General features: G+C 38.3%; 2 protein-coding genes and 1 long non-coding RNA gene across 3 annotated transcripts; 1 reads left to right on the forward strand and 2 right to left on the reverse strand.

Annotated features, from left to right (window-relative positions):
- Positions 1–617: 617 nt before the first annotated feature.
- On the reverse strand, positions 618–1881 carry LOC112166596 (metacaspase-9). The gene is made up of 2 exons (XM_024303475.2): positions 1425–1881; positions 618–1348 (listed from the first exon to the last, which is right to left on the reverse strand). Exons 1-2 carry the CDS (start codon positions 1777–1779, stop codon positions 732–734), a joined length of 972 nt encoding a protein of 323 aa, XP_024159243.1. The 5' UTR covers positions 1780–1881; the 3' UTR covers positions 618–731.
- Positions 1882–9704: 7823 nt separating this feature from the next.
- Positions 9705–16985, forward strand: LOC112164589 (pleiotropic drug resistance protein 2). The gene is made up of 20 exons (XM_024300827.2): positions 9705–10370; positions 10485–10605; positions 10714–10802; positions 10902–10986; positions 11101–11391; positions 11474–11564; positions 11733–12633; positions 12749–12909; positions 13051–13154; positions 13243–13402; positions 13493–13567; positions 13681–13790; positions 14055–14387; positions 14518–14808; positions 14896–14979; positions 15181–15314; positions 15422–15649; positions 15815–15986; positions 16075–16329; positions 16435–16985. Exons 1-20 carry the CDS (start codon positions 10000–10002, stop codon positions 16702–16704), a joined length of 4326 nt encoding a protein of 1441 aa, XP_024156595.1. The 5' UTR covers positions 9705–9999; the 3' UTR covers positions 16705–16985.
- On the reverse strand, positions 15587–17245 carry LOC121049384. The gene is made up of 2 exons (XR_005799862.1): positions 17168–17245; positions 15587–16688 (listed from the first exon to the last, which is right to left on the reverse strand). It is a non-coding gene; the product is annotated as an uncharacterized LOC121049384 (long non-coding RNA).
- Between the last annotated feature and the right edge of the window lie 7358 nt (positions 17246–24603).

The following is a 24603-nucleotide window of genomic DNA, read 5'->3' on the forward strand; positions in this document are numbered from 1 at the left end:
GGTCGGAAGTATCCTGGGTTTACAAGCAATAAACCCTAAAAATATAAATCTAGAGTCCACTAGAGAATTTGAGAAAAGCTCTCATTTTATTTAAATTTGATATGATAAAACTTATTCTAATACAAAGCATGATGATGCTTATATAGGCAACCAAAACCTAAAATCATAATCTAACAAGAAATCCTAAAGAATCCAAATTTAAAAGGAAACTAAGAACCTAAAAATAAAAGAATCCTAAAACAAATGTAAAACTAGCCTAAAAATATTAAATCCCGAATCGGGTAATTAAGACGACATATTTTGGCCTAAATCCGTTAAGGCTTACTAAAGTGAGTCTTGTAGATCTCGTTGTTTTCATTTCAGAAAGGTATCATGCGTCTCAAACGAACATTCTGGCAAAAAATTACTCCAATCTGATTCACAATCCAGAACTTGACTTTTCGCACGAGCAACTCGAAAAGTCCAAAACCAAATCTTCCTGAATATTCTAGCAGCTAGTAACCTCATTACATGTGAGTTATTTATTTTTCAGTCATTCTTCTTGATTCTACGCCGCTTCTTTACATTTATGATTTTTCGGCTAAACCAGGCCCATTCTCGTCTTACATCACAAAGCCTTTTAAAAAAAAAAAAATTATTTAATTTATTGAGGTGCGTCTTTAGATACACACACCCACTTCAATATATATACACACTTCCAATATTTTTGAAATTTTCCAACCCTGCTTAACTTATAAACTTGAGTTCCGAGCAGCTAGTTGACACAAGAAAGTAGCGTTGGCATTCTCATCATTGCAATAGAGACAAGGATGCTGCTCAATGCCTTGTTCTTTAAGAACTACTCTAGCCAGCGTCACGACCTCTCTATTGCTTAGCGGAGACTCGTGCTTCTTTAAAACCATTTCAATAGCATTGCTGAATGCTCCACATGCCTTTCCACCGGTAATAACCGGGGTCATCATGTCAGCCGATGTCTCATCGGCTTGACACCCACTCAGAAGAATTCCCTCATCATCCGGCTTCAACGACTCAAAGAAGTTGAGTTCGAGTAGAGGTAAGCGAAACTTGAGGCTGGCGTCGGCTGCAAACAACTCTAACAAGTGGGTTGCAATATCAGATGTGCTTATGCCAGTTAATGAGGTGAGGTGCTCCAATATGGACTCAAAAGGAATTGCCTTGGTCTTGCTATAGGAAACGGATAATGTGCCACTAATTTCAGTTGTGACATGAGAAGGTCCAATCTGCTCTTTCTCTCTGTCAATGAGACCTCCACTGTGGCATGAGTCCGACAGAATTGTAAAGCTTGCTCCCTTTGGTAAGCGGTTTACTAATTGTCTGAAATCCACATCTACACAAAGAAGTTACCAATTAAATTAAAAATGTTAACTTGGTAACAAGAATAAATTGATTAAACACACACCCACCAGTGATGAGATTGAAATCACAAGGCACAATTGCCTCATCCTGCCTGAAGGGTCTGCCTGGTTTCAATGATGGAATCCTTGTTCCATGCCCACTGTAGTGAAAGTAGAGCACATCCCCTGGTTCAGCCTGGTCAACCATTGCATCAAGTGCCTTCTTAATGTTTGCGCCTGTGGGCAACACTGATGCAGATCCATCATCAGTCAATAGCTCAATGCGGTTCGGATCGAACCCAAACCGATTCACCAGCGTGTCGCGCATGGTGAGTACATCATTTATGCAACCATGGAGCTCGTTTCGGGTGTTCGGGTAATTGCAGCCCACCAAAACAGCCAACCTCTTGTTTTCCTTCTCCATAATTTGCAAGCAATCTGAATGTGGAAAGGCCAAGTGTTTCAGAATTTTTTCAGTTTACAAGTATGAATGGATTGTGTCATTTGATCTCTGGCAAGTTGTGGTTTTATAGTTCCTTGAGTAGTGTCTGTTACATAACTTCGCTTGCAATTTGATTCAAGTTATGCTTTGAATTGTCTTTCAAGCGTGGGAATAATTGCATATACAACCAACCAAAACTATCGTACATTTCAATTGCTAAAGATTGCACGCAAAAGTATGTTATCTCATTTCATGTTGCTTTCCTTCAAGTTGTTTCTAGGCAGCAATACCTACTAAATGAGTAATCAAACACAACAAACTAGTTAGGCCTTTTCGTCCATCTCTATCGTCTTCACCGAGCACGCAGGTCGACCAGTGAGGTATATTTTATACCAAGCAATTAATGGCAGTCAGATTCCATGACATCGATCAACTCGGTTTCTGGATTGAAGAAATTGGATCAGTACTTTCTTTACTCGCAGTTACATCTCTGGGTATGTTCCGGCAATCAGGCTTCGAAGGATATGATCTCAGTGTGCATGCAGCTCTGTCCAAGCCTCCATCATCTGAATTTGTAAATGCATGCATCTTAGTGGTACAAATATTAGTCCCATTGCAGCTGATCTTCTTCGATTTCTGGAGAAGGCTGTGGTATCGAGCAATTACAGCACTTCCTGCAGGTCTGTGATTCAAATGCCTCTGCTGCTGAAGAAGTTCGAGGATAATGATGATGTGGATCGATCAATTTGATGAAGTGACCAAAGAGGAGAAGATTGTAGGCAGCTGAGAAAGTAATGACCAGTAAATTCTGGTGGGTGTGAAGCCATGGGATGATGAAACTGACATGAGAAAGCTTGAGGAAGAAGTAAGGAGTACTGGCCGGGGAGCATCCTAACTAGTACATTTGTATGGGATAAAGAAATTGACCTCGTCTTACATACGGTTGAACCTATGAATGAGTAACTGTTGGGAGCAGCCAAACTAGAACTTGTTACAGTACTGAACCGAACTATAAATGAGTATAGTCCAGAGCTGTAACATTGTGACATTCAAGTCTTCAACAACATATATTTGACGCACTGGAGAATATCTTGGAAATTTATTGACTGCTTTTTAATCTCAATTTTAAATGAATAAATCAGTCAGAGGTTTGGCTAAATAAAGAAAAATATTGTTTTAACAAAGACAGTGTGAATTGCAAACCCGTTGGCTGGTTTACTGAGTAATTATACACCAAAAAAAAAAAAAATTAGGTTTCAAAAGCTGTAAAGTGGTAACCTAATTCAATGGGATAGATGGGAGAAAATTTGGCTACCCTAGTTAGGACGGGGAACAAATTGGATTCTAAATTCAACAAGCATTTAGGCCCGTGTATATATTATGGGTCCAACATGGGTTTTACTTCTCAAAGTCCAACCATCTATCCTCTTTCTTTTCTCTTCTTCTTTTTTTAGGTAAAACACTAAAACCCCACCACTTGTCATTGTCATCCTAACGAGAAAGAGCTCTCATTGTAGTCACCCACTCCGGGATTTAACTTCAAGGATTATTTTAAGGATCTTTCTAAATATACCCGTAAAAATTTAAATGTATCCGGCTAATTATTTATATTCAATAATATCTAATTAAACACAGATAAAGTTTTCAAAATACCCTCATCTTACGAAACAATGCCACACAAAACAAACCCAGCAACTTCTTAGCCCCTTTCTCTTCTCATAAGTTAGAAACTGCATTCTAGGTTTTGAGATTCATGTTCCAATAGGAATGGGTAATTGGGAGCAAATCTAGAGTGGTAATTTAATATTATTAAAGGGAAGAGAAATTCTTCAAGAGTTGAGAAATGTGCGAATCATTTTCACAACTTTCCCTCTTTTTCAATAAGCAGAAGTCTCAATGGAATTGATTTGTTGTCTCCAACCCCAAAATCAAGAAATAATATTCATTGAATAATGGATTCCACTAGCGTATTGAGGCAAGAAGAAACTAATTAAGACTTACTCTCCCATAAATCATTCCTTTGTGATGTTGTTGCTAGGTATAGAATAGAAAATTCCAATATTTGTTGGGTGTTTAACGATGGAGACATAAATGGAAAAATTAATTGAGTTTATTATATATTTTTAGTTTAAATTAGTTTATGGGTATATTTAAATTTTTACTGGGTATATTTAGAAACACCCTATTTTAATCTTAATCTTTGATGTTAAATTTATGGGTACGGTGATTGATCAAAAAATCTTTAGCACCGGTGACCATATGAACATTATTGTTAGAAGATTTATCATAATAGATTTATATATATAAGTATAACCAACACTAGAGGGAAAAATGCACATTCAACCATATAAATACTTGAATTTTGGTAAAGTGTAACAAAATCACAGGTTAAGCATGTCATTTTCAAACCAGTGGGTTGACTCGCAACTGACACATTTATTAATTGTGTGAATCATTTTGAAATATCTTTAAATCCACCCTTTTGTTAATCGTGTTTTAGAGGATTGACCCACAAATAACAAATCTTTTTATCATGCGGGTTTTGAGCCGTGTTAGAATTGTGAGTCCTCCTAATGAGGTCATTAGAGAGAAAACCCTACACCTAATGGAGAAATGTGAACATATCAGCACTGTAATGTTGGCTAATCGTTTAAAAGTACCGAAGGTCTACAGAGTTTGACACTTGAATATGTAAGAGCAAGTTCACCCGTAGTCAAGAAATGTTAAGGTCGAATAGTCAAGAATTCGACCAGTCAAGTTACTGTTCACTGCCACTGGACATGGGTTAGCACCCGTTTTTTTTTCTTGACCGGTCAAGACTGTTCATTATTTTATTTTTTCACTGTTCATTGATTTTTTTACAGTTTTATTTCACTGTTCATTGTGTAACTATGAAATATAATTTTTTTTGGGTGAGATGTAAAATAAATGGAGGGTGTTTATAGAGAAATATTTCGAATTTTTAACAATATTTTCTCTTACCGTTTTGTTACCGCTACAACCCTATATATACATATAATTGCACCACCGTTGGATCTGAACATTAATTGAAAACAACGGCCCAGATTAAGGCCATGACGTCTCTCTCTTTAATTGGCCGCTGACGTCACCCATGTGGCCTGATGGGCTGAGCTAGCTTGCTTCTTCGCCTGGGCAAGCAATATGTCAAGGCCATGACATTTTTCTTGGCCTGGGTCAAAAAAGGCCATCTTTTGTCCAGTCAAAAAGGGACCGGTGCAAAGTGCTTTTTCAATATACCCAATCAACACATCATCAAAATGACTTTTGTTGCCCAATTAAGCGTACCGCTGCACTTGCTCTAATTGATCCAACTGGTCCAATCGATAATTTTTTTTTTCTCAAAATTTTTCTGTTGGTGACCCTAAACCCACACTGTAGATTGGTTTTCTCCACCCATGGCAAAGAGCCCTCTATGTCTGCGACTTGGGGCAACGACAACGCCCAGGGCACCAAACGCAGACGCAAACAGCATGCAAGGCAAAAGAAGCACTCAATTAAAAACCAATTCTTCCAAAATGTAATCGAATTCGAAAACCATGTATAATATCATGTACAGCATGGAGAGAGATCACCTTTTATATCTCATGCACGTCAAACCGTCGCCGGAGCCGCCGAAAATTACAAGGAAAGCAGTGGAGCTACCAAAACTTTCGGCATTCGATTCTCTCTACACGCTTGATGAACGGACAAATCGTGGCCAGTGGCCCTTCGGCGATGTCGAGGCGAACCGAATGCCACCGGTTCACTGATCGGAGGCGGTCTGACGACTGAGCTACAGCCGGGTCGTCTTCTCAGGTCGCCGGGTCGTCTTCTCAGGTCGCCGGGTCGAGGAATCGGGCCTCGAGCTCTGATGTGTTTGGGACGATCTGGATCATCCGAACCATCCAAGGGTATTTATATGCAAAACTTGGGATTAATCCGACTACCCAGATTAGGCGGTGAGTAATTGGATGGTCTAGATTGCATCGCTTCTATTTTTCTTTTCCCGAATATTCAGAAAATCATAATAAATAGCTCAGGTATTCAAAAAATTCTCCCAAAATTCTGACGGATTCATCGCGTCACGTATTTTATTATGGGAGTTTCTATTCATATCTCCAAAATTGGTATTTAGACCTCCTCACTTAATAGACCTCCAATTTACTTTTACAAATAACTAATTTGCTATCTACACCTCCCTAATTTTCCCACAATGCCTCTCGACAAAAAAAAAAAAAAACTTTTTTATTTTTATTTTTATTCATACCTCCAAAAATCAGTAGTTGGTCCTGCTTCAATCTTTAAAGATTTCACAATTCTATTTTGTCTTAATACAATTAAGCTGAAAAAAAAAATAAAAAATAAAAACTCCAATTGGTAGTCGTATCTCTCTCCTGGCTGCTTTTCTGTCTCTCTCTTTTACTGTCATTTGTATTTTTATAGAGGTTGTTAACAGCCTTGTATGCGTGAATTTTTTCCATGAAATTTCAATGTTTTATAATCTTATGGAGATATCTTATGTTTCTTTTTTGTTGAATTAATGAAATACAATGACTCTTTCCCCCCTTGTCAAATCTTTTTTCCACCATCATTCATGCTAAATGTTCGACAATTTTTTGCTTCCTTATTTTCTATCAGTTTCATAACTGAAACTCTTTTTTCATAAGAAACTTATTTCCATTGATGGATGATCGACAATAACATAAATAACGTTTGCTGATGTATATTTTAGGGTTTACATTCGAGGAGAAAGTTTTCTCCAATTAAAAACTACTACTGTACGTAGAGTGTGTGAGTAAAAGTTTTCGAGAATAGCTTTTGGGCACAACAAGGGAGAATCCCGCCAAGGGAGGAATATTGATTCGGGCGAAACACAATATATTCCCTCAAGGTGGGTTTAGGTGAGGTAAGCCACAATCCCCTCGAGGTGGATTTAGTTGAGGTGAGACACAATCCCCTCAAGGAGGATGGGATCCCCCCGAGGGGGATTTAGCTGAGGTGAGATGCAATCCCCACTAGGGGCATGGGATCCCCTCGAGGTGGATTTAGGTGAGGCGATCGAGATGCAATTTCCTCATGGTGGGTGTGGGTATAGTGGAATCAGTCAACGGATCTATTCAACTTATCCAAAGTCCCAAGTACTCGGAGGTATTCCCCCACGACGCCAAGAGAGTGGCGATGTGGATCCACTCGTGCGTGACTTGCGGATCAAACTTGCCACGACAGGCGCAAGTCGGAGTACTCGGTTGGGCTCGTTTATAAATACCAGGAGAATTAAACTTTCGAGGTAAGCAGCCACTTCCAAAATACACCTATCACACCTTGAGCTCTTACTAACTTAAGCATCGGAGTACCTTTTGCAGGTACCCCCACCCATTCCCTTTCAAAAGTAGAGAGCATCAAGTCAAAGCCCAGCCCTAAGGATCGTCACCCAGTTCTTGGAACACAAAGCTTCACTCCCGCTCCAGTTAGAAGAAGTAGGTGAGGAGACTTTTCGTGGAATTTTTCTGCACCAACATAGAGGTAAGAAAAGTTTTTTTTTTTCCTTTCATCTTTTGTGTCTTTATTGGTAATTTGACATGAGTTGACAAAGTCAACTATTATTTAAAAAACGAGGGAGGTCCAAATGACAATTTTGGATGTATGAATAGAAACTTTAAATTGAAGATTTCACCTAAAGAAAAATTCAGGAAAATATTCCCGAGCGCGTTGTTAATAACCGAGATCATAAAATAATTTCTGAATGATCTCACCTTAGCTCGTTGAATTTTATTGGGCCTCACATAAATTTATAGAATATTGAATGAACATTATCCTGACCTAGAGACTTGATTAACGGGTGGAAACAAACTTTAAAAAGTAATGAACAATATTTTGACCTAGATACTCAATAGGTGAACTATAGTAACCCTTACTGTCAGTGGCGGAACTTGAAGGATGTCTTTGAGGGGGGCGAAAAAAAAAATGTCTATAAACTATCTTTAATGATTTATTCTCCAAATTACATAAAATTAAAAAAAAATTCTTCTTTTTCAGATTTTCTATTAAAAAAAGATAGGATTTATTACATAAAATTAATATATTTACTGTTTAGCATTAATAGAAATATAGAATACGTATGTTAAGTTGACAAATAGAACAATCAATCAATGTAATACTATTAAAAGTTATTATAATTTACAAAATTAATGTATTTCATTTTCCACGTTTATCAAGCTTGGCCATAGAAGGAGAGAGTAATTGGGGAGGCCGACATTTATGTTCATGCATGTGATTAACAAACACAAACCAGCCAATTATGCATTTCCAAGTCAGCATCATTTTAACAAATTTAAGGAAAAAAAAAAAAATTTTGGGGGGGGGGGGGGGGGAGGGAGGGGAATGGCCCACTCTGGCCTCAACTATGTTCCGCCACTGCTTACTGTATTCCTGTCCCTATCTAGACTTCCAAAACGCTAAGACTAACCTGTTCCACATCCCCTTTATTCTTCAACATCTTCCGCAACAATCCTCTTAGGCAAACTTGCCTTCACCCACTACATCCAACTCTCATCATCTCTCGCATCTTTGTTTATTAATTTCCTTCAAAAACATTTCTTAGTTTGATTCAACCCACCTCCTTTTACAATCTAGATTCCTTATATGGACAACTCATATTATTGGATAATATAGGTACTCATTTTGGTTCTTATGTTCAATTTTAAGTATAAAAGTTAGAATTGACAAAGTGGTGTTAGGTCAGTGGTTAGAGCACCCATTACTTAAGATTCAGGTCATGAATTCATGTCACCATGAAGGTATGAGTAAAAACTTTTGCTCCTCTTTAAATAGAAATATATATATATATATATATATATATATATATATATATATATATAAAAGTTAGAATACGAAAGCTAGGTTGTACCGCCAATGATTTCTATCGAAGCTTTCTAACCAAAAAAGGATCAAGAAAAGAAAAGTTTGTTATATGATTGTTGCCAGCTTTGTCGTGAAAAAAGGGCAAAGTGCACCTGGAACAACCCAATCAACCCATTATCAACAATAAAACTATTTCCCTAGTGTGGAAATTGCGGTACCTGTGAGGCTGTGCCGGCGTGCCTACAGGTCCAATAGAAGCTTCTATTGTCGTTGGGTCAGCATGTTACAACACGTCAGTCTTCCGCGGTCAATTTCTATACACATTAATCAGCTTTTCAACGATGACGAAAAAACGAGGAATTTCCTCTTCACTGTACTGGTTAAGTTCACAGTACACGTACATCACCATTTTTCTACCTTAAAAAGAAGCATCAGATTCGTCGTCTTGTGTGTTTTCCACGTTATTATATTCAACGGTACCTATCTGCTCATATTCAATGAACTGGCAACAGTCCCATTTTGACTAGTGACTCCCTATCTGCTTCTGTTGCAACGTCAAGGAATTAAAATAGTTTTAAGAACAATAAATTTTATTCGCACATCTCTAAATGCTTAATACACCATCATTTTGATTTCTTATTTTATCATTTTATTAAATACACCATTCAAATTACTTGAATTATCCTTAAATCTCAAAATTTTATATGAAATCACTATATATAAATTAATATGAAAATCATCATCATGCCAATCTTTATCATAATCACAACATTTTATATATATCATAATGAATTTAAATACGTTTAATTATCAAAATCATCATAATAATTTTAATTTTCGTTCAATTATTATCATGACACCTGTACAATCTTAACAATTAAATATTTAAGGATGTGTTAATAAAATTTCTCTATAAAGAAAGTGAAATAAAAAAACGAGACATATAGAGTGAGAACGTGCTCTTCTCGCTTTCTTTTCCTATTGGAAAATCAGTCTCCTGTGACCTTCCTCCTATCTTCCATATATATATGGCTTCTTACTTCTCTAGTCTATATATAGAGCTCACCCAACTCATGTTTCCGCAATATCTCTCCCATTTTTTCTTCTTCGGTGAGAATACCATCACTCCAAGAGTGAAGATTTCATTTTTTCGAAAGACAACAGATTCATTCTTTAGTGGTTTATTTATATTCTTTTGACTTGAACGGTTCAAGTTCCGGCGACTATTGAGTTCAGTCGGTTTTCTATATTGGGTGGCAAAGATTTTGGTTGTAGTTAACAACCCAGTTTCTGAAGTTTTGAGATTTGGAGTGAGCTGATCGGTTTTCGGGTTGTTAAAAAATGGCGGCGGCATTGGCCGGAGAAGACTTAATGAGGCAGTCGAGCAGCAGAAGCAGCCGGAGCAGCTGGCGGTCGTCGAGTGTCCGGGAAATGTGGAACGCGCCGGACGTGTTCCAGCGGAGCGGGCGGCAGCAGACGGTGGATGAGGAGGAGGAGCTCAAGTGGGCCGCCATCGAGCGGTTGCCGACTTATGATAGGATGAGGAGAGGCATGTTGCGGAATGTTATGAGCAATGGGAGGGTTGTAAATGAAGAAGTTGATGTTGCGAATCTTGGGGATCAAGATAAGAGGCAGTTGATGGAGAGCATACTCAAGGTTGTTGAGGATGATAATGAGAGGTTCTTGCAGAGACTCAGAGCCAGAAATGACAGGTTTGTTGTTTGCTTTTCTCTTTGTAAGGGTTACTTTTCGGATGTTGATGAAGAATGTATATGGTTCTTGAATGTTTGGGCTAACTAGTTTGTTTGGTTTGCATTCGGAAACAGAGTTGGGATTGATATTCCTAGAGTTGAAGTTAGATACGAGAACATATCTATTGAGGGAGATGCGTTCGTAGGAACCAGAGCACTTCCAACGCTGTGGAATTCCACCTTAAACGCACTAGAGGTATTTTGGAAACATTTCTATTTCTTAGATAGCAAAACTTAGTTGTTAGTTTAGCCATCTGCTAGTGAATTCATAGATTTCTAATTTCGTTTCTATGCTTGTAATTAGGCTTTAATTGGATTGGTTGGACTCTCACCGTCGAAGAAAAGAGTTGTCAAGATACTTCAAGATGTGAGCGGTATTGTGAAACCATCGAGGTATGCTTATGAAGTTGCAGACACATTTAAAATCCTTGCTGCACTTGTATTAGTTTTGTATGACTTGTGTCCCTGAGCTTGGTGTTTAATTCTTAATAGGATGACACTACTTCTTGGACCTCCTGCATCCGGAAAAACAACACTGCTAAAAGCACTTGCTGGCAAACTTGATAAAGATCTAAGGGTTTGTCATCTGTCTCTTTACCTTTAATCAGTTATAATTTCTGCTGTATTAGTCCACATACATGTTTAGTTTTTCTGGTTTTCATTTGTATTGACAAGTTGGGTTAAAAAACAGGTAAATGGGAAAGTAACCTACTGTGGCCATGAATTTAAGGAATTTGTTCCTCAGAGGACCTCTGCTTACATTAGTCAGCATGATCTGCACTATGGTGAGATGACAGTTCGTGAAACATTGGACTTCTCCGGACGTTGCCTTGGAGTTGGAACCAGGTACGATATGCTGTTAGAGTTGTCCAGAAGGGAGAAAGATTCGGGTATCAAACCAGATGCTGAGATTGATGCATTCATGAAAGCCACATCCATGTCAGGCCAGGAAACTAGTTTGATCACAGATTACGTTCTCAAGGTTTGTTGATTTGTTCATATGAGTGTTATTGATCATTGCTTTCTTATTGTACAAGACTAACACTCTTTTGTTCTTCTGGTAGATACTTGGGTTAGATATCTGTGCTGATATAATGGTGGGAGATGACATGAGGAGAGGAATATCTGGTGGACAGAAGAAACGTGTAACTACCGGTGTGTAACTCTTTTATGTCATATTGCATTGAAAGCCCATTGATGATTATGTCTTCATATATGTGTCTGAGTATTTAAGCTCCCATGCAGCTTATGCCAACTGGTGGTTTGTTGTGGGTGTGTTATTATTTCTGTAAATTTAACTTGTGATGTTTATTCTGAATGCAGGAGAAATGTTGGTTGGACCAGCGAAAGCATTTTTCATGGACGAAATATCAACGGGGCTGGACAGTTCCACGACCTTCCAGATTGTCAAATTCATGAGGCAGATGGTTCATATTATGGATGTGACAATGGTCATCTCTCTCTTGCAGCCTGCACCTGAGACATATGACCTTTTCGATGACATTATCCTTCTCTCTGAGGGACAGATTGTCTACCAAGGCCCCCGTGAGAATGTTCTTGAATTCTTTGAGTACATGGGATTCAAATGCCCAGACAGAAAAGGTGTTGCAGATTTTTTGCAAGAAGTGACCTCAAAGAAGGACCAAGAACAGTACTGGTTTAAGAAGAACCAACCTTACAGATATGTTTCAGTACCTGATTTTGCACGAGCTTTCACCTCTTTCCATGTTGGCCAATGGCTCGTTGAAGAACTAAGAGTTCCGTATGACAAAAGAACTGCCCATCCGGCTGCCTTGGTGAAGGAAAAGTATGGAATATCCAATATGGAGCTCTTTAAGGCATGCTTTGCAAGGGAATGGCTGCTGATGAAGCGAAACTCTTTTGTGTACATCTTCAAGACTACTCAGATTACAATCATGGCTACCATTGCATTGACGGTATTCTTAAGAACTGAAATGAAAGCTGGGTCAGAAGCTGATTCAGCAAAATTTTGGGGGGCACTGTTTTTCAGTCTCATCAATGTCATGTTTAATGGAATGGCAGAACTTGCAATGACAGTATTCAGGCTTCCTGTGTACTTTAAACAAAGGGATGCCTTGTTCTACCCTGGCTGGGCTTTTGGATTGCCTATTTGGCTAACCAGAATTCCAATTTCATTGATGGAATCTGCAATCTGGATCATCTTTACATACTACACCATTGGATTTGCACCTGCTGCCAGTCGGTAAGCTTTAGTTTATGTATCATATAATTCTGGGAACCTTTGTCTTGCTAAATGAATTATGAAAGATAAAACAACCTAATTACTCTTTGATCTGACATACGACTATTTTGTTCAGGTTTTTCAAGCAGTTCTTGGCTTTCTTTGGTATACATCAGATGGCACTTTCCCTTTTCCGTTTTATTGCAGCACTTGGAAGAACAGAGGTTGTTGCAAACACCATTGGTTCATTTACATTGCTAATGGTGTTCGTCCTTGGAGGTTTTATTGTTGCTAAAGGTAAGAAGTTTGTAATTGCTAGAGTAAACAACTGCATATATAAGTTATTTGATGCCATGACTATTTACATCTTGAATAATAAGCTGTTAGATTGTTCAATCTGTTTTGAAAATGCTCAAATATTTACATCTTGGTGTACAGATGACATTGAGTCATGGATGATATGGGGCTACTATATTTCACCTATGATGTATGGCCAAAACGCCATTGCTATCAATGAATTTCTGGATAAAAGATGGAGCGCTGTAAGTTCTCTTAACTGTCAACTGAATTCTCCCTATAAATTACTAAATCAAATGCGAGCTTAACGACCTTACTAATGCCTTTACACAGCCTCTCGTCAATCAAAGTGAACCCACAGTCGGGAAGCTACTTCTCAAGCAAAGAGGCCTTTATACTGAAGAATATTGGTATTGGATTTGTATTGGAGCGCTTTTTGGCTTCTCTCTTCTCTTCAATGTTCTTTTCATCGCAGCACTGACCTTCTTGAATCGTAAGTGAATAATTTTCATTTGTTCTAAGTTATTGTTTTTGTCATGGATTCAAGTGTTCATTATTTAGTTTCCTTTTAATTCAATTGCAGCTCTTGGGGATACTAAAACTCTAATTGAAACTGATGACTCGCAAAGCAATAAGAAGCGACGATCCAATCCAGAAGGTACACTAATATACTTTTTGTGAAACCTCCCTTTGATGTTTGTACTATCTCTGGTAGTTATATTTGCTATCAAATTGTATTTTTGTCTAATATAAATTAATGAATACTGACAGGTACTGATATGCAAGTGAGAAATGGTCCAGCCAAAAAAGGAATGGTTTTGCCATTCCAGCCCTTGTCACTTGCTTTTAACCATGTGAACTACTACGTGGATATGCCTGCTGTAAGTAACTTCTACATTGCATCTTCATCTGAAATTATTATTCACAGCTCAGCTCGTATGATTCAAAATGAAAATATAAATGAAACAGTCTCTGCTCATGTGATTCAAGAACAAAAAATTCAGTTAATAGATTTGTCAAAGTGGTTTGAGTTTTGAAAAAAATTACATGAGTTAGTCTTGAAATTATAATGTAGCTCATATGGTGCCAACGGCATGTACTGGCTCTAGTGTTCTTGCTAACAGTAAATTGTGTGTCTTTACCAGGAAATGAAGACTCAAGGGGTTGAAGAGACCAGACTACAACTCCTACGTGATATTAGTGGTGCATTTAGGCCAGGTGTTTTGACTGCATTGGTTGGTGTCAGTGGTGCCGGAAAGACTACCCTAATGGATGTGTTAGCTGGAAGAAAGACAGGCGGGTACATTGAAGGAAGTATTACAATCTCTGGTTACCCAAAGAATCAAGCCACATTTGCTAGGGTCAGCGGTTACTGTGAACAAAATGACATTCATTCACCATATGTTACTGTTTATGAATCTCTCCTATACTCAGCCTGGCTGCGTCTTTCTAAAGATGTCAAGAAAGGAACACGGAAGGTATGTTATATATCAACCACTTCAATTTTTAGAAATTGCAACATATAATCAACCTGCGACTATCTTTTTACCTATAAAGAAACTAATCATGTGGATAATGTGGTTGACTGATATTTTGCGTTATTTTTAGATGTTTGTCGATGAGGTTATGGACTTGGTTGAGCTCAATCCTTTGAGGAATGCTTTAGTTGGACTTCCAGGAGTTGATGGGCTCTCAACTGAGCAAAGAAAGAGGCTCACCATTGCTGTGGAATTGGTTGCAAATCCTTCCATCATCTTTATGGATGAGCCAACCTCAGGTCTTGATGCTAGAGCAGCCGCAATTGTTATGCGTACTGTAAGAAACACAGTTGATACAGGACGAACCGTTGTTTGCACAATTCACCAACCTAGCATTGACATTTTTGAAGCTTTTGATGAGGTATGATTTGATTTCAAATACGTAAAACTATTTATTAAAATCTTAGGTGCTATTTTTCACCTTAATTCATTTTATTTTCCTTTGCAGCTTTTCTTAATGAAAAGAGGAGGACAAGTGACTTATGCTGGGCCTCTAGGTCGCCAATCTCACAAGCTTGTTGAATATTTTGAGGTAGGTTTATACTTTTACTTTTTATGCTCTATTTCCTTTCCAATATATCCAAAGAGTTTGTTTTCATGACATATAACTTTTAGAAGTATGAATGGTGTTGAAAGTAAAAACAGAGTCCTTTGTTTCAAGAAATAACCATTTGGTCACATATTGATGGTTCTGATAGTTACAAGTTTGACTAATATCTAACACATGTTGCAGGCTATTCCAGGGGTTCCCAAGATCAAAGAGGGTTACAATCCTGCTACATGGATGTTGGAGGTCAGCTCTGCTGCGGTTGAGACCCAATTAAACATCGACTTCGCAGAGATATATGCAAACTCAGAACTCTACAAGTAACTAGCCAAAAACCTTGTTCTTTTTAGTTATATATGTTATTGCTACCTATTTGTCTTTTGTACTTAACTTTTCTACATACTCCGTATTTTTTTCACTTGTTCAGGAGAAATCAGGACCTTATCAAGGAACTAAGCACGCCTCAACCAGGGACCAAGGACCTTTACTTCCCCACCCAGTACTCCCAAACCTTTTTAACTCAGTGCAAGGCTTGCTTCTGGAAACAGCACTGGTCATACTGGAGGAACTCACGGTACAACGCCATTAGGTTTTTCATGACGGTTTGCATTGGCATATTATTCGGTGTGATCTTCTGGAGCAAAGGAGACCAAATGTAAGTTTGAGGACTTTATTATGAGCTACATTTTTTTTATTGCTTTGTTGAATTTGTGAACCACTGGATTGATTTCTCCTTTTCCAGACATTTGTTTTTGAGTCGATGTAATTTGCTATCATTCTTAATTATGTGATGATTAAATGCATTTTATATTGTTAACAGAAACAAACAACAAGACCTGATCAATCTTTTGGGAGCTACCTATGCTGCTGTTCTTTTCCTCGGAGCTAGCAATGCCTCTGCCGTGCAATCTGTAGTGGCAGTTGAGCGAACAGTTTTCTACCGTGAAAGAGCTGCAGGAATGTACTCAGAGTTGCCTTATGCATTTGCTCAGGTAAGATATTAGAAATTAAGCTCAGTATATTTGATCTTTGTATCAAATTGAAATCGCATGGATCATCAATGTGTTTCTGGTGCTGCAGGTGGCTATTGAGACGATTTACGTTGCAATCCAAACCTTTGTGTATTCCTGTCTTCTGTATTCTATGATCGGGTACAACTGGAAGGTGGAGAAATTTTTGTACTTCTACTACTTCATTTTCATGTGCTTTACCTACTTCTCAATGTACGGGATGATGGTGGTTGCCCTAACTCCTGGCCATCAAATTGCTGCAATTGTCATGTCTTTCTTCATGAGCTTCTGGAACTTGTTCTCTGGTTTCCTCATCCCTAGACCGGTATGCCTTGCACTTTAACTTAATATACAGGACTCATTGCATGTGTTTTACTGCATTTGTTTTGTCCCAAAAACCATCTTTTAACACTTATGCTCAATACTGCAGCTTATCCCCATCTGGTGGAGGTGGTATTACTGGGGTTCTCCAGTTGCTTGGACCATCTATGGCATCTTCGGATCTCAAGTTGGTGACTTGAAGAAGGAGATCGACTTGCCTACCGGAGGAAAACAAGCAGTGAATGTTTTCCTCAAGGAGTATTTGGGTTATGACTATGACTTCCTCATTCCTGTAGTGGTTGCTCATGTTGGTTGGGTCCTCCTCTTCTTCTTTGTCTTTGCCTACGGTATCAAGTACCTTAACTTCCAAAGGAGATAAACAACTTCATTGTGCAGAAGTGAAACTTCAGAATGTAAAATATAGCTAGTTGAGTCTACGACATTATAGGGCAGTCAGTCTGATGTAAAATATAGCTAGTTGAGTCTACGACATTATAGGGCAGTCAGTCTGAACGAGAGAACAAAAAATTATATCTCTCATTTTGTGTTTCTAGTTTTGTTCTTAATCTTCTTGTATGTAATTTTGATTGCCTTCATCTGTGTAAAATTATTTGTTCTTGAAATATACTACAATGAAAGCTTCACATTGTTTTTGATAAATGATGTCTTCACAGGAATGCAAAACACACAATCTGAAACTGCTAACATATAGGGCAATGGTTTTACATTGCTTCAAAACCAAACAACAGAGTATACAAACAAAAACATATGCGGCAAAACAATACTCGACTCTGCATTTGGCATTTTCTATCGATCAAGGGAAAGCACTAACTTGTACGTACCTTTCAAATTGCTAGATAGATGATCATAGCAGTGCAGAATACCGGTCCTTTCACTTCTGAGTCACAGCAACACTTTTCTCTCTATCCCATTCTCATCTCTAATTTATATCACATCTTCCCTCCTTCTTTTTCAAACTTCGATTACGTCACGTACTGCATGTGTTTATTCTTCTAGTTAACATCAATATAGTAGCACGAATTTTTCTCAAAATTTTTCAACATCTCCTGCACAGACTATTCAACTCACTTTCTAGAATTTTGAAGAAGTCTGTGTCGAACTTTGAAGATTTGAAAAACTATGGCATCCCGGAACTGACCATATTCTTCACCTGCTAACCCTTTCACAAGGTCAATAAGGGGTGACGTTCATGTATTACAGTGCTATTCACGGTACTGTTAGTCTTCATTCAATAATAGAATGAACTAACTTTAAACAGTTGCAAGCGTTCAATCATGACTATAGACTATAGAATAAATTAGACGGGAATTAGGCTCAATCAGTTGAGTAAACCAGACTTCAATAAAGCCAAATCATACTACTGAACAAACCAAATGAATTTTCAAACTCACGTGTTACATTTTGGCCCCCTTTCCTGTATATATGGTTGTTATGCAACGGAATCTGTGTGACCCACTTCTATTATTATCACATTATACTCCCTTCTAAAACGATGAATACAGGTGGTTTAACCATTTTGCCCTTTATCTCAAGTCTCTATCATTGTTTTGCAACCGGCTCACCTTCTGTCGTTTTGGCACCGGTTAGAAGAGTGATGGAGATGGAGATATTTTGGGTCTTGTTTAGTGCTGGATGTATAGTAACAAGCCCAAGTGGTTTGATGATTTTGCCCCTTATCTAGAATCTCTATCACTGTTTTGCAACTGACTCACATTCTGTCATTTCGGGCATCGATCAGAAGAGTGATAGAGAGATAGAGGTTTTCTGGGTCTTGTAGTATCAATTAATATTCTTATTTTGTATTTGATTATCAATATTCTTAATTTGCATCGATTAGAGCATCTCCAACAATGGAGTCAAAAGCCAGTTATTTGTAAAATTTGGCTCTCATAGTGTCATCCATATTCATTCATATTTTGCATCTCCAACCATCTTTAGTCAAAAGCCAAAGTCATTTTATAAATTCATCACATGCTGCTGGGACCCACCTCAATTCATGCCTCGCCATATATGGCTATTGTTCTACAATGTGTAGTTATTTTGACTCCCCTTTTAGCTCAAAAGCCAAAATGACTATATCTTGGCTATTGTTGGAGATGGTAGATTTTGATTGGAGGAGCTATTTTGGCTTTTGACTCCATGGTTGGAGTTGCTCTTAGAAGAGTGATGGAGATGGAGATGGAGATGGAGATTTTTTGGGTCTTGTTTAGTGCAGGATGAATAGTAACAGGCCCAAGTGGTTTGACGATTTTGTCCCTTATCTCAAGTATCACTGTTTTGCAACTGACTCACATTTTGTCATTTTGACATCAATTAGAAGAGTGATAGAGAGAGAGAGGTTTTTTTGGATCTTGTAATATCAATATTCTTATTTTGTATTTATTATCTTGGCAACGACAAGAGTGAGAGTTTATTTTAGAAAGGTACTACTATATATATATATATATATATATATATTCAAGTAGTTGAATAGGATCAACTTTCAATTACAAATATTGCTCTGCTAGGGTTTGCTTTCTAGGGTTTTAGAAGGAGAGTTCACAATACCATTTTGATGGAAATTATTAGCTGGAATTGCAGAGGTATCTGCAACGACACTACCAAGAGAGCTTTGAAGGATCTAATCATCCAGAATAAGCCTCAAATCGTTTTCTTATGTGAAACCAAGATAAGCAGAATGGAAGACTTTCGCTCTTTGCATCTAGCTCTAGGGTTTTCGAATTCTAAAGAGGTTCTAAGTGATGGACAAGCTAGGGGTTTGGGACTATTCTGGAGTGAGGACGTGGATCTGAGGGTTGGAACGCGATCTGCGCATCATATTGATGCAGAGATCCATGGGGACCTGGAGAAGCTGGCTGGGGTTTAACGGGATTTTATGGTTATGCCCGAACTGTAGATCGTGATCTGTCATGGCATCTGTTGAAGGAGTTGGATGATATGGATTCGTTACCATGGGTTGTTATTAGGGACTTTAACTAGATTCTCAATAGCAATGAGAAGATAGGTGGGCTACCTAGGGCAGAACGGCAAATGAGGGGTTTTAGGGAGGCATTAGGCTACTGTGATCTATTAGATTTGGGTTTTCAGGGCTCTAGGGCTACATGCATGGTGGAACTCTGAAACTCATCTAAGGTTAGATCGAGCTGTGTGTACTCCATCTTGGTGTGATGTGTTTGGATTTGCAAGGGTTACTCATCTGCCACCTAGTGACTCTAACCATGTTCCTATATATTGCTCCAAGCAAGTGCAGTCCCTATACCTAAGAGACCAAAACATCATAGGTTCAAATTTGAATCGTTTTGGTTACAACATCCAGAGTGTGATCCATTGGTAAAGGGTGCTTGCAAACTGAATATACTGGGATTCCTATGTTTCAAGTGGTCAAGAAGCTAGCTCATACTCGAATTGTTTTAGACAAATGGCAAAGAGAAGCTTTTAGATATCGGCAATAGCAGATGCTTAGAGTTCGAACAAGACTGGAGGAATGAATGGATTCCACTTCTACGATGGCTATTCAGGAGGAAAAGAAATTGCTGATGGATAAACTTCAATTACTTTTGTCCCAAGATGAGTCTGTTTGGAGACAAAGAGCAAAGGTGCTGTGGTTGAAAGAAGGCAATAGAAATACTGGCTTCTTTCATCGAAAGGCTGCAAACAGAAACCGTAAGAATGTTATCCATGGGTTATTTGATAATCAGAATGTCTGGCGTGAGGATGATGTTGGAGTGGAACAAGTGGTCACAGAGTATTTCACTTCTCTGTTTACTGCAACTCCAATTGACATGGATGTAATGAATCAGAATCTTAATGCAATTATGCTGTGTGTGACACCGGCAATGAATGCCTATCTTTGTGCTCCATATTCTGAAGATGAAGTTAAAAGTGCTTTGTTCCAGATGTATCTTACAAAATCTCCCGAACCAGATGGTATGTCCCCATTATTCTTTCAACATTACTGGAAGATTGTGGGTAATGATGTAACAGCCGCAGTTTAGGACTTTCTACATAATAGAAAGCTACTTAAGGAGGTGAACTGTACACATATTTTTTTAATTCCAAAGGTTGATAACCCTATGACAATGTCGGATTTGAGACCTATAGCGCTTTGTAACGTTCTTTACAAGATCTGTTCGAAGGCTATTGCAAACAGACTCAAAGCCCTCCTGCCAGATATTATCTCGCCATTTCAAAGTGCATTTACACCTGGGAGGTTAATTACTGACAACATTCTGGTTGCGAATGAGGTTGCTCATTTTATTCATAATAAAAGGGAAGGGCAAGTTGGATATATGGCTCTAAAATTGGATTTAAGTAAAGCATATGACAGAATGGAATGGTTCTTTCTCAGGAAGGTGTTGGAGAGATTTGGATTCACAAGGATTTGGATTGATTTGGTCATGCAATGTGTTTGTATAGTTAAATTCTCTTTCTTAATTCGGGAAAAGCCTAGGGGACTTGTCACACCTAGTAGAGGTCTGCGACAGGGGGTCCCTTATCACCTTATCTTTTCTTGATTGGGGCAGAAGGTTTCTCTGCACTTCTACAATAAAAACAACGTCTCGGTCGTCTTCTAGGGGTTGAGGTCTGTTCTGATGCTCCATCTATTAATCATCTGCTTTTTGCAGATGATAGTATGTTATATGCTCAAGCTTCCCGTGAGCCTTGTTATGAAATTCAGGAAGTTATTGAGACATATGGAAGAGCATTTGGACAGCTGGTGAATTTTAACAAGAGCTCAGTGGTGTTCAGCAAAAATGTAGATACGGACTTACAGGATGATGTTGCCTCGGTGATGGGGGTGGAAATTGTGGAATCTCATGAAAGATATTTGGGTCTTCCAACATATGTAAGCCGCAAAAAAAACTGCTACTTTTCAGTACATCAAAGAAAGACTTGCCAAGAAGTTAAAAACATGGCAAGGGAAAATGCTTAGTGGAGCTGGAAAAGATATTTTAGTCCGGGTTGTTGCTCAAGCTCTTCTGACTTATGCTATGAGCGTCTTTCAATTAACGCATAATTTTTGTGAGGACTTGGAACAAATGTGCGCTAGGTATTGGTGGGGGAGTACGGATGACAAGAGGAAGATACACTGGAAAGCTTGGAATTTTCTTTGTCTCCCTAAGGAGGAAGGAGGCTTGGGTTTTCGGAACCTTAGTGAATTCAACTGAGCTATGCTTGCAAAACAAGCTTGGAGGATAGTATGTAATCCAGATTCACTTATTGCTAGAGTTTACAAGGCAAAATACTTTCCAGATGGTTCTTTTTGGGATGCTCCGAGCAATAGTGCCCCATCTTATTCTTGGAGAAGTATTTTTGGGACACGAGACTTACTGAGATTGGGGTCGTATTGGCAGATTGGTAATGGGAGCTCTGTTCATATTTGGCATGATGCTTGGGTACCAAGTTTACCAAACTTTGCTCCTACTTCGGGTCTATTATTGCATAATGCAAGCATGAGGGTCATGGAACTGATCAGTGTACCAGGATTATGGGATGAGCTAAAGGTACGTTCAATATTTAATGTGGTGGAGGCAGAAGCTATTTTAGCTATACCTTTGTCTCGATATCTGGTACAGGATAGACTTGCATGGAAGTGGGACAAAAAAGGCGAGTTTTCAGTGAAAACAGCTCATAAGCATGCTTTCTCATCAGTGGTGGAACGGCCTGCTATTTTGAATCAGACTTCTACTACTTTTTGGAAGAAAATATGGCAGGCTCAGATCCCTTGAACTGCTAAGGTGAACATGTGGAAGATTTGTAATGATATTCTTCCATCATTGGATCGTTTGGTAACCAAACATGTTAAGCTTGAGACCCAGCTGTGTGTGCTTTGCATTGGGAGGCAGGAAACTACATTACATTTATGTCGAGACTGTCCTTTTACTAGGGCAGTTTTCAACTCAAGTCAAACACTTGCTCATGTATGTTTCACGACTGAGACAGATTCTTTGAGTGTGCTGGACTAGATTAAGTTTTGTTCAGGTAATTTAACTACTCAACACTTTGATATGTTGATCTTTCTACTATGGGGGGTGTGGAAGGAAAGAAATAGTAGAGTATGGGAGGGGAAGACTAAGACTGTAGGTGATGAAGTGCTGTTTTCCACCTCTAGGCTCTAAGATTACATCTTCCATAGTTCTTGTAATCTTAGTTAAGGAAACAGGAATATTGGGGCAGTTTGTTGGAAATGTCCTCTTTTGGTTGTGTTAAGTTGAACATTGATGGGGCTTTTGATATAGCTTCTGGAACTGGTGGGATTTGTTTGGTTTGGTGTTAAGAGATCATTCAGGACAATTTTTGGTGGGGAAGGGCAGACCGGTCTTGGGATTGTTGTTTGCTGAACATTCTGAGCTTCTCGCGTGTAGGGAAGCCCTCGAAATCATTGTTGACCAGTCTTTGCAACCTACAATTGTGGAAATTGATTATTTAATCATCCAACAACAGTTGTGTTAGGCTGGTGTTAACTTTTCCAAATTGGGTCGGATTTATGATGATCTAGGAGTGCTTCTTGATGCTCTGCCCAATGTTCGAATTATGCACACAAGAAGGGAAGCCAACATTGCAGCTCACAGGATGGCTGCAGAAGCTGTTGCTACTGGCCAACCTCTCTTTTACTCTTCTGTACCTTCCTTTCTTTGTAATGTACGATAGATGCTAAACTTTGTAATCACTAGTATGTTTTCTTTGAATAAAGTTTGACTCCATTCCTCTGAAATATATATATATATATATATATATATACACACACAAATCCTATCTAGAGCGGAGCTCCGCTTTGAAAATTAACATGTGAAGTTCGAGTTTTGAGTCACTTTTCGGTCGCATATCCACATCTCGACCGTTCAGTTTTTAGGTATTAGTGTATAGATAGTCTCTGCAAATTTTCAGCCAAAATGATGATCGTTAAGGCATTGATAATTGCCTTAAAGCTAGTACGGTTCAGGTTGACAGATTCAGTCCGTCCATTGGTTTAAGCGAGTTAGATACCTTAACGATCATCAATTTGGCTGAAAATTTGCATAGATGATCTATACACTAGTATCTAAAACCTGAACGGTCGAGATGTGGATATGCGACCAAAAAGTGACCCAAAACTCAAACTTCACAAATTAATTTCAAAGCGGAGCTCCGCTCTGGATAGGATCTGTGTATATATATATATATATATATATATTTGTTTTTAGTAGTGCGGTAACTTTGAAAAGACAAATTTCATATATTTTCTTTAATCTCGCGCGAAATACGATGGGTCGGGGCTAGTTCAAACCCCTCATGTAAAATAAGAACAACCCCCACATTCAAAGCGTCTTTTCTTACCATTAGCAAGAACTTGTTTCACTTGCAGATCATAGTGAATTCAAACAACTGCTTCAAATATAGCATCCGAAAGTACAGCTTGTGGAATCCACTGGTTCATTAGCTAAATGGCAATTGGCACATACAATACGGCTCGTTGCTTCTAATGGGTTTTCATAATCCTGCTATGCTAAAATGGGAGAGGCATTTGAAATGGGTGCCTGAGTTATTACATATATCATGAGCGATAGGGAAATGGATCGAGTAATATCTTTCTTTACCAATAAAAAGGTTTTTTTTTTAGTTTGCATAGTCCAATCATTGATCTCCAAATTTTCTACAATAATTTAGGTAGGTCGCTAGGAGAGTTCCCTATCTATAATTTTGCTATTTATTGAAATATTTTTTCTGAAATATTGGAGAAATCCCTTAGCTAGGTAGAAACAATAAGTACAATTTTGAGTGTTTTGCTTATGGCCATTTTAAAGGATCCCTAATGGAACCCATTTTTTATATTGTATTTCGGCATCTTGATCATTCAATTTTTAGGTCCTAATGTATAGATCATTTATGCAAATTTTCAGCCAAATTGATAATCGTTAAGGTATCAAACTAGATTAAATCAATGGACGAACATAATATGTCCAACCTGAACCATTCATGTTCATAATTGTGAATCGCAGTTATGAATGTCTCAATGATTATCAATTAGGCTGAAAATTTGTAGAGATGATCTACTCATATATAACCTAAAAACCGAATGGTTAAGATGTGAATATATGATCGAAAAGTATGTCTAATGAGTGATTCCTTAAATGACCAAAAAAAAGGGATTCCTCACTAGAAGCACCCTGTACACACACACACACGACCCTTTCACTAAGACCATCTCCAATGGAGATGTCAAAGTGCTTGTGCCAGATTCTAATTTGAAGGCTGACGTGTTAGTTGCTATTTTGAC

The sequence above is a fragment of the Rosa chinensis genome, chromosome 5 (genome assembly GCF_002994745.2).
Source record: "Rosa chinensis cultivar Old Blush chromosome 5, RchiOBHm-V2, whole genome shotgun sequence".
Classification (NCBI taxonomy): domain Eukaryota; kingdom Viridiplantae; phylum Streptophyta; class Magnoliopsida; order Rosales; family Rosaceae; genus Rosa; species Rosa chinensis.

Bases quoted from the DNA above. Each gene is read 5' to 3' on its own strand.
- LOC112166596 (XM_024303475.2), bottom strand. From the start codon at position 1,779: ATGGAGAAGGAAAACAAGAGGTTGGCTGTTTTGGTGGGCTGCAATTAC. The intron at 1,349-1,424 runs GTGGGTGTGTGT...TTCTTTGTGTAG, and splicing joins TGATTTCAATCTCATCACTG to ATGTGGATTTCAGACAATTA.
- LOC112164589 (XM_024300827.2), top strand. From the start codon at position 10,000: ATGGCGGCGGCATTGGCCGGAGAAGACTTAATGAGGCAGTCGAGCAGC. The intron at 10,803-10,901 runs GTATGCTTATGA...AATTCTTAATAG, and splicing joins GGTATTGTGAAACCATCGAG to GATGACACTACTTCTTGGAC. The intron at 13,155-13,242 runs GTAAGTTCTCTT...GCCTTTACACAG, and splicing joins TGGATAAAAGATGGAGCGCT to CCTCTCGTCAATCAAAGTGA.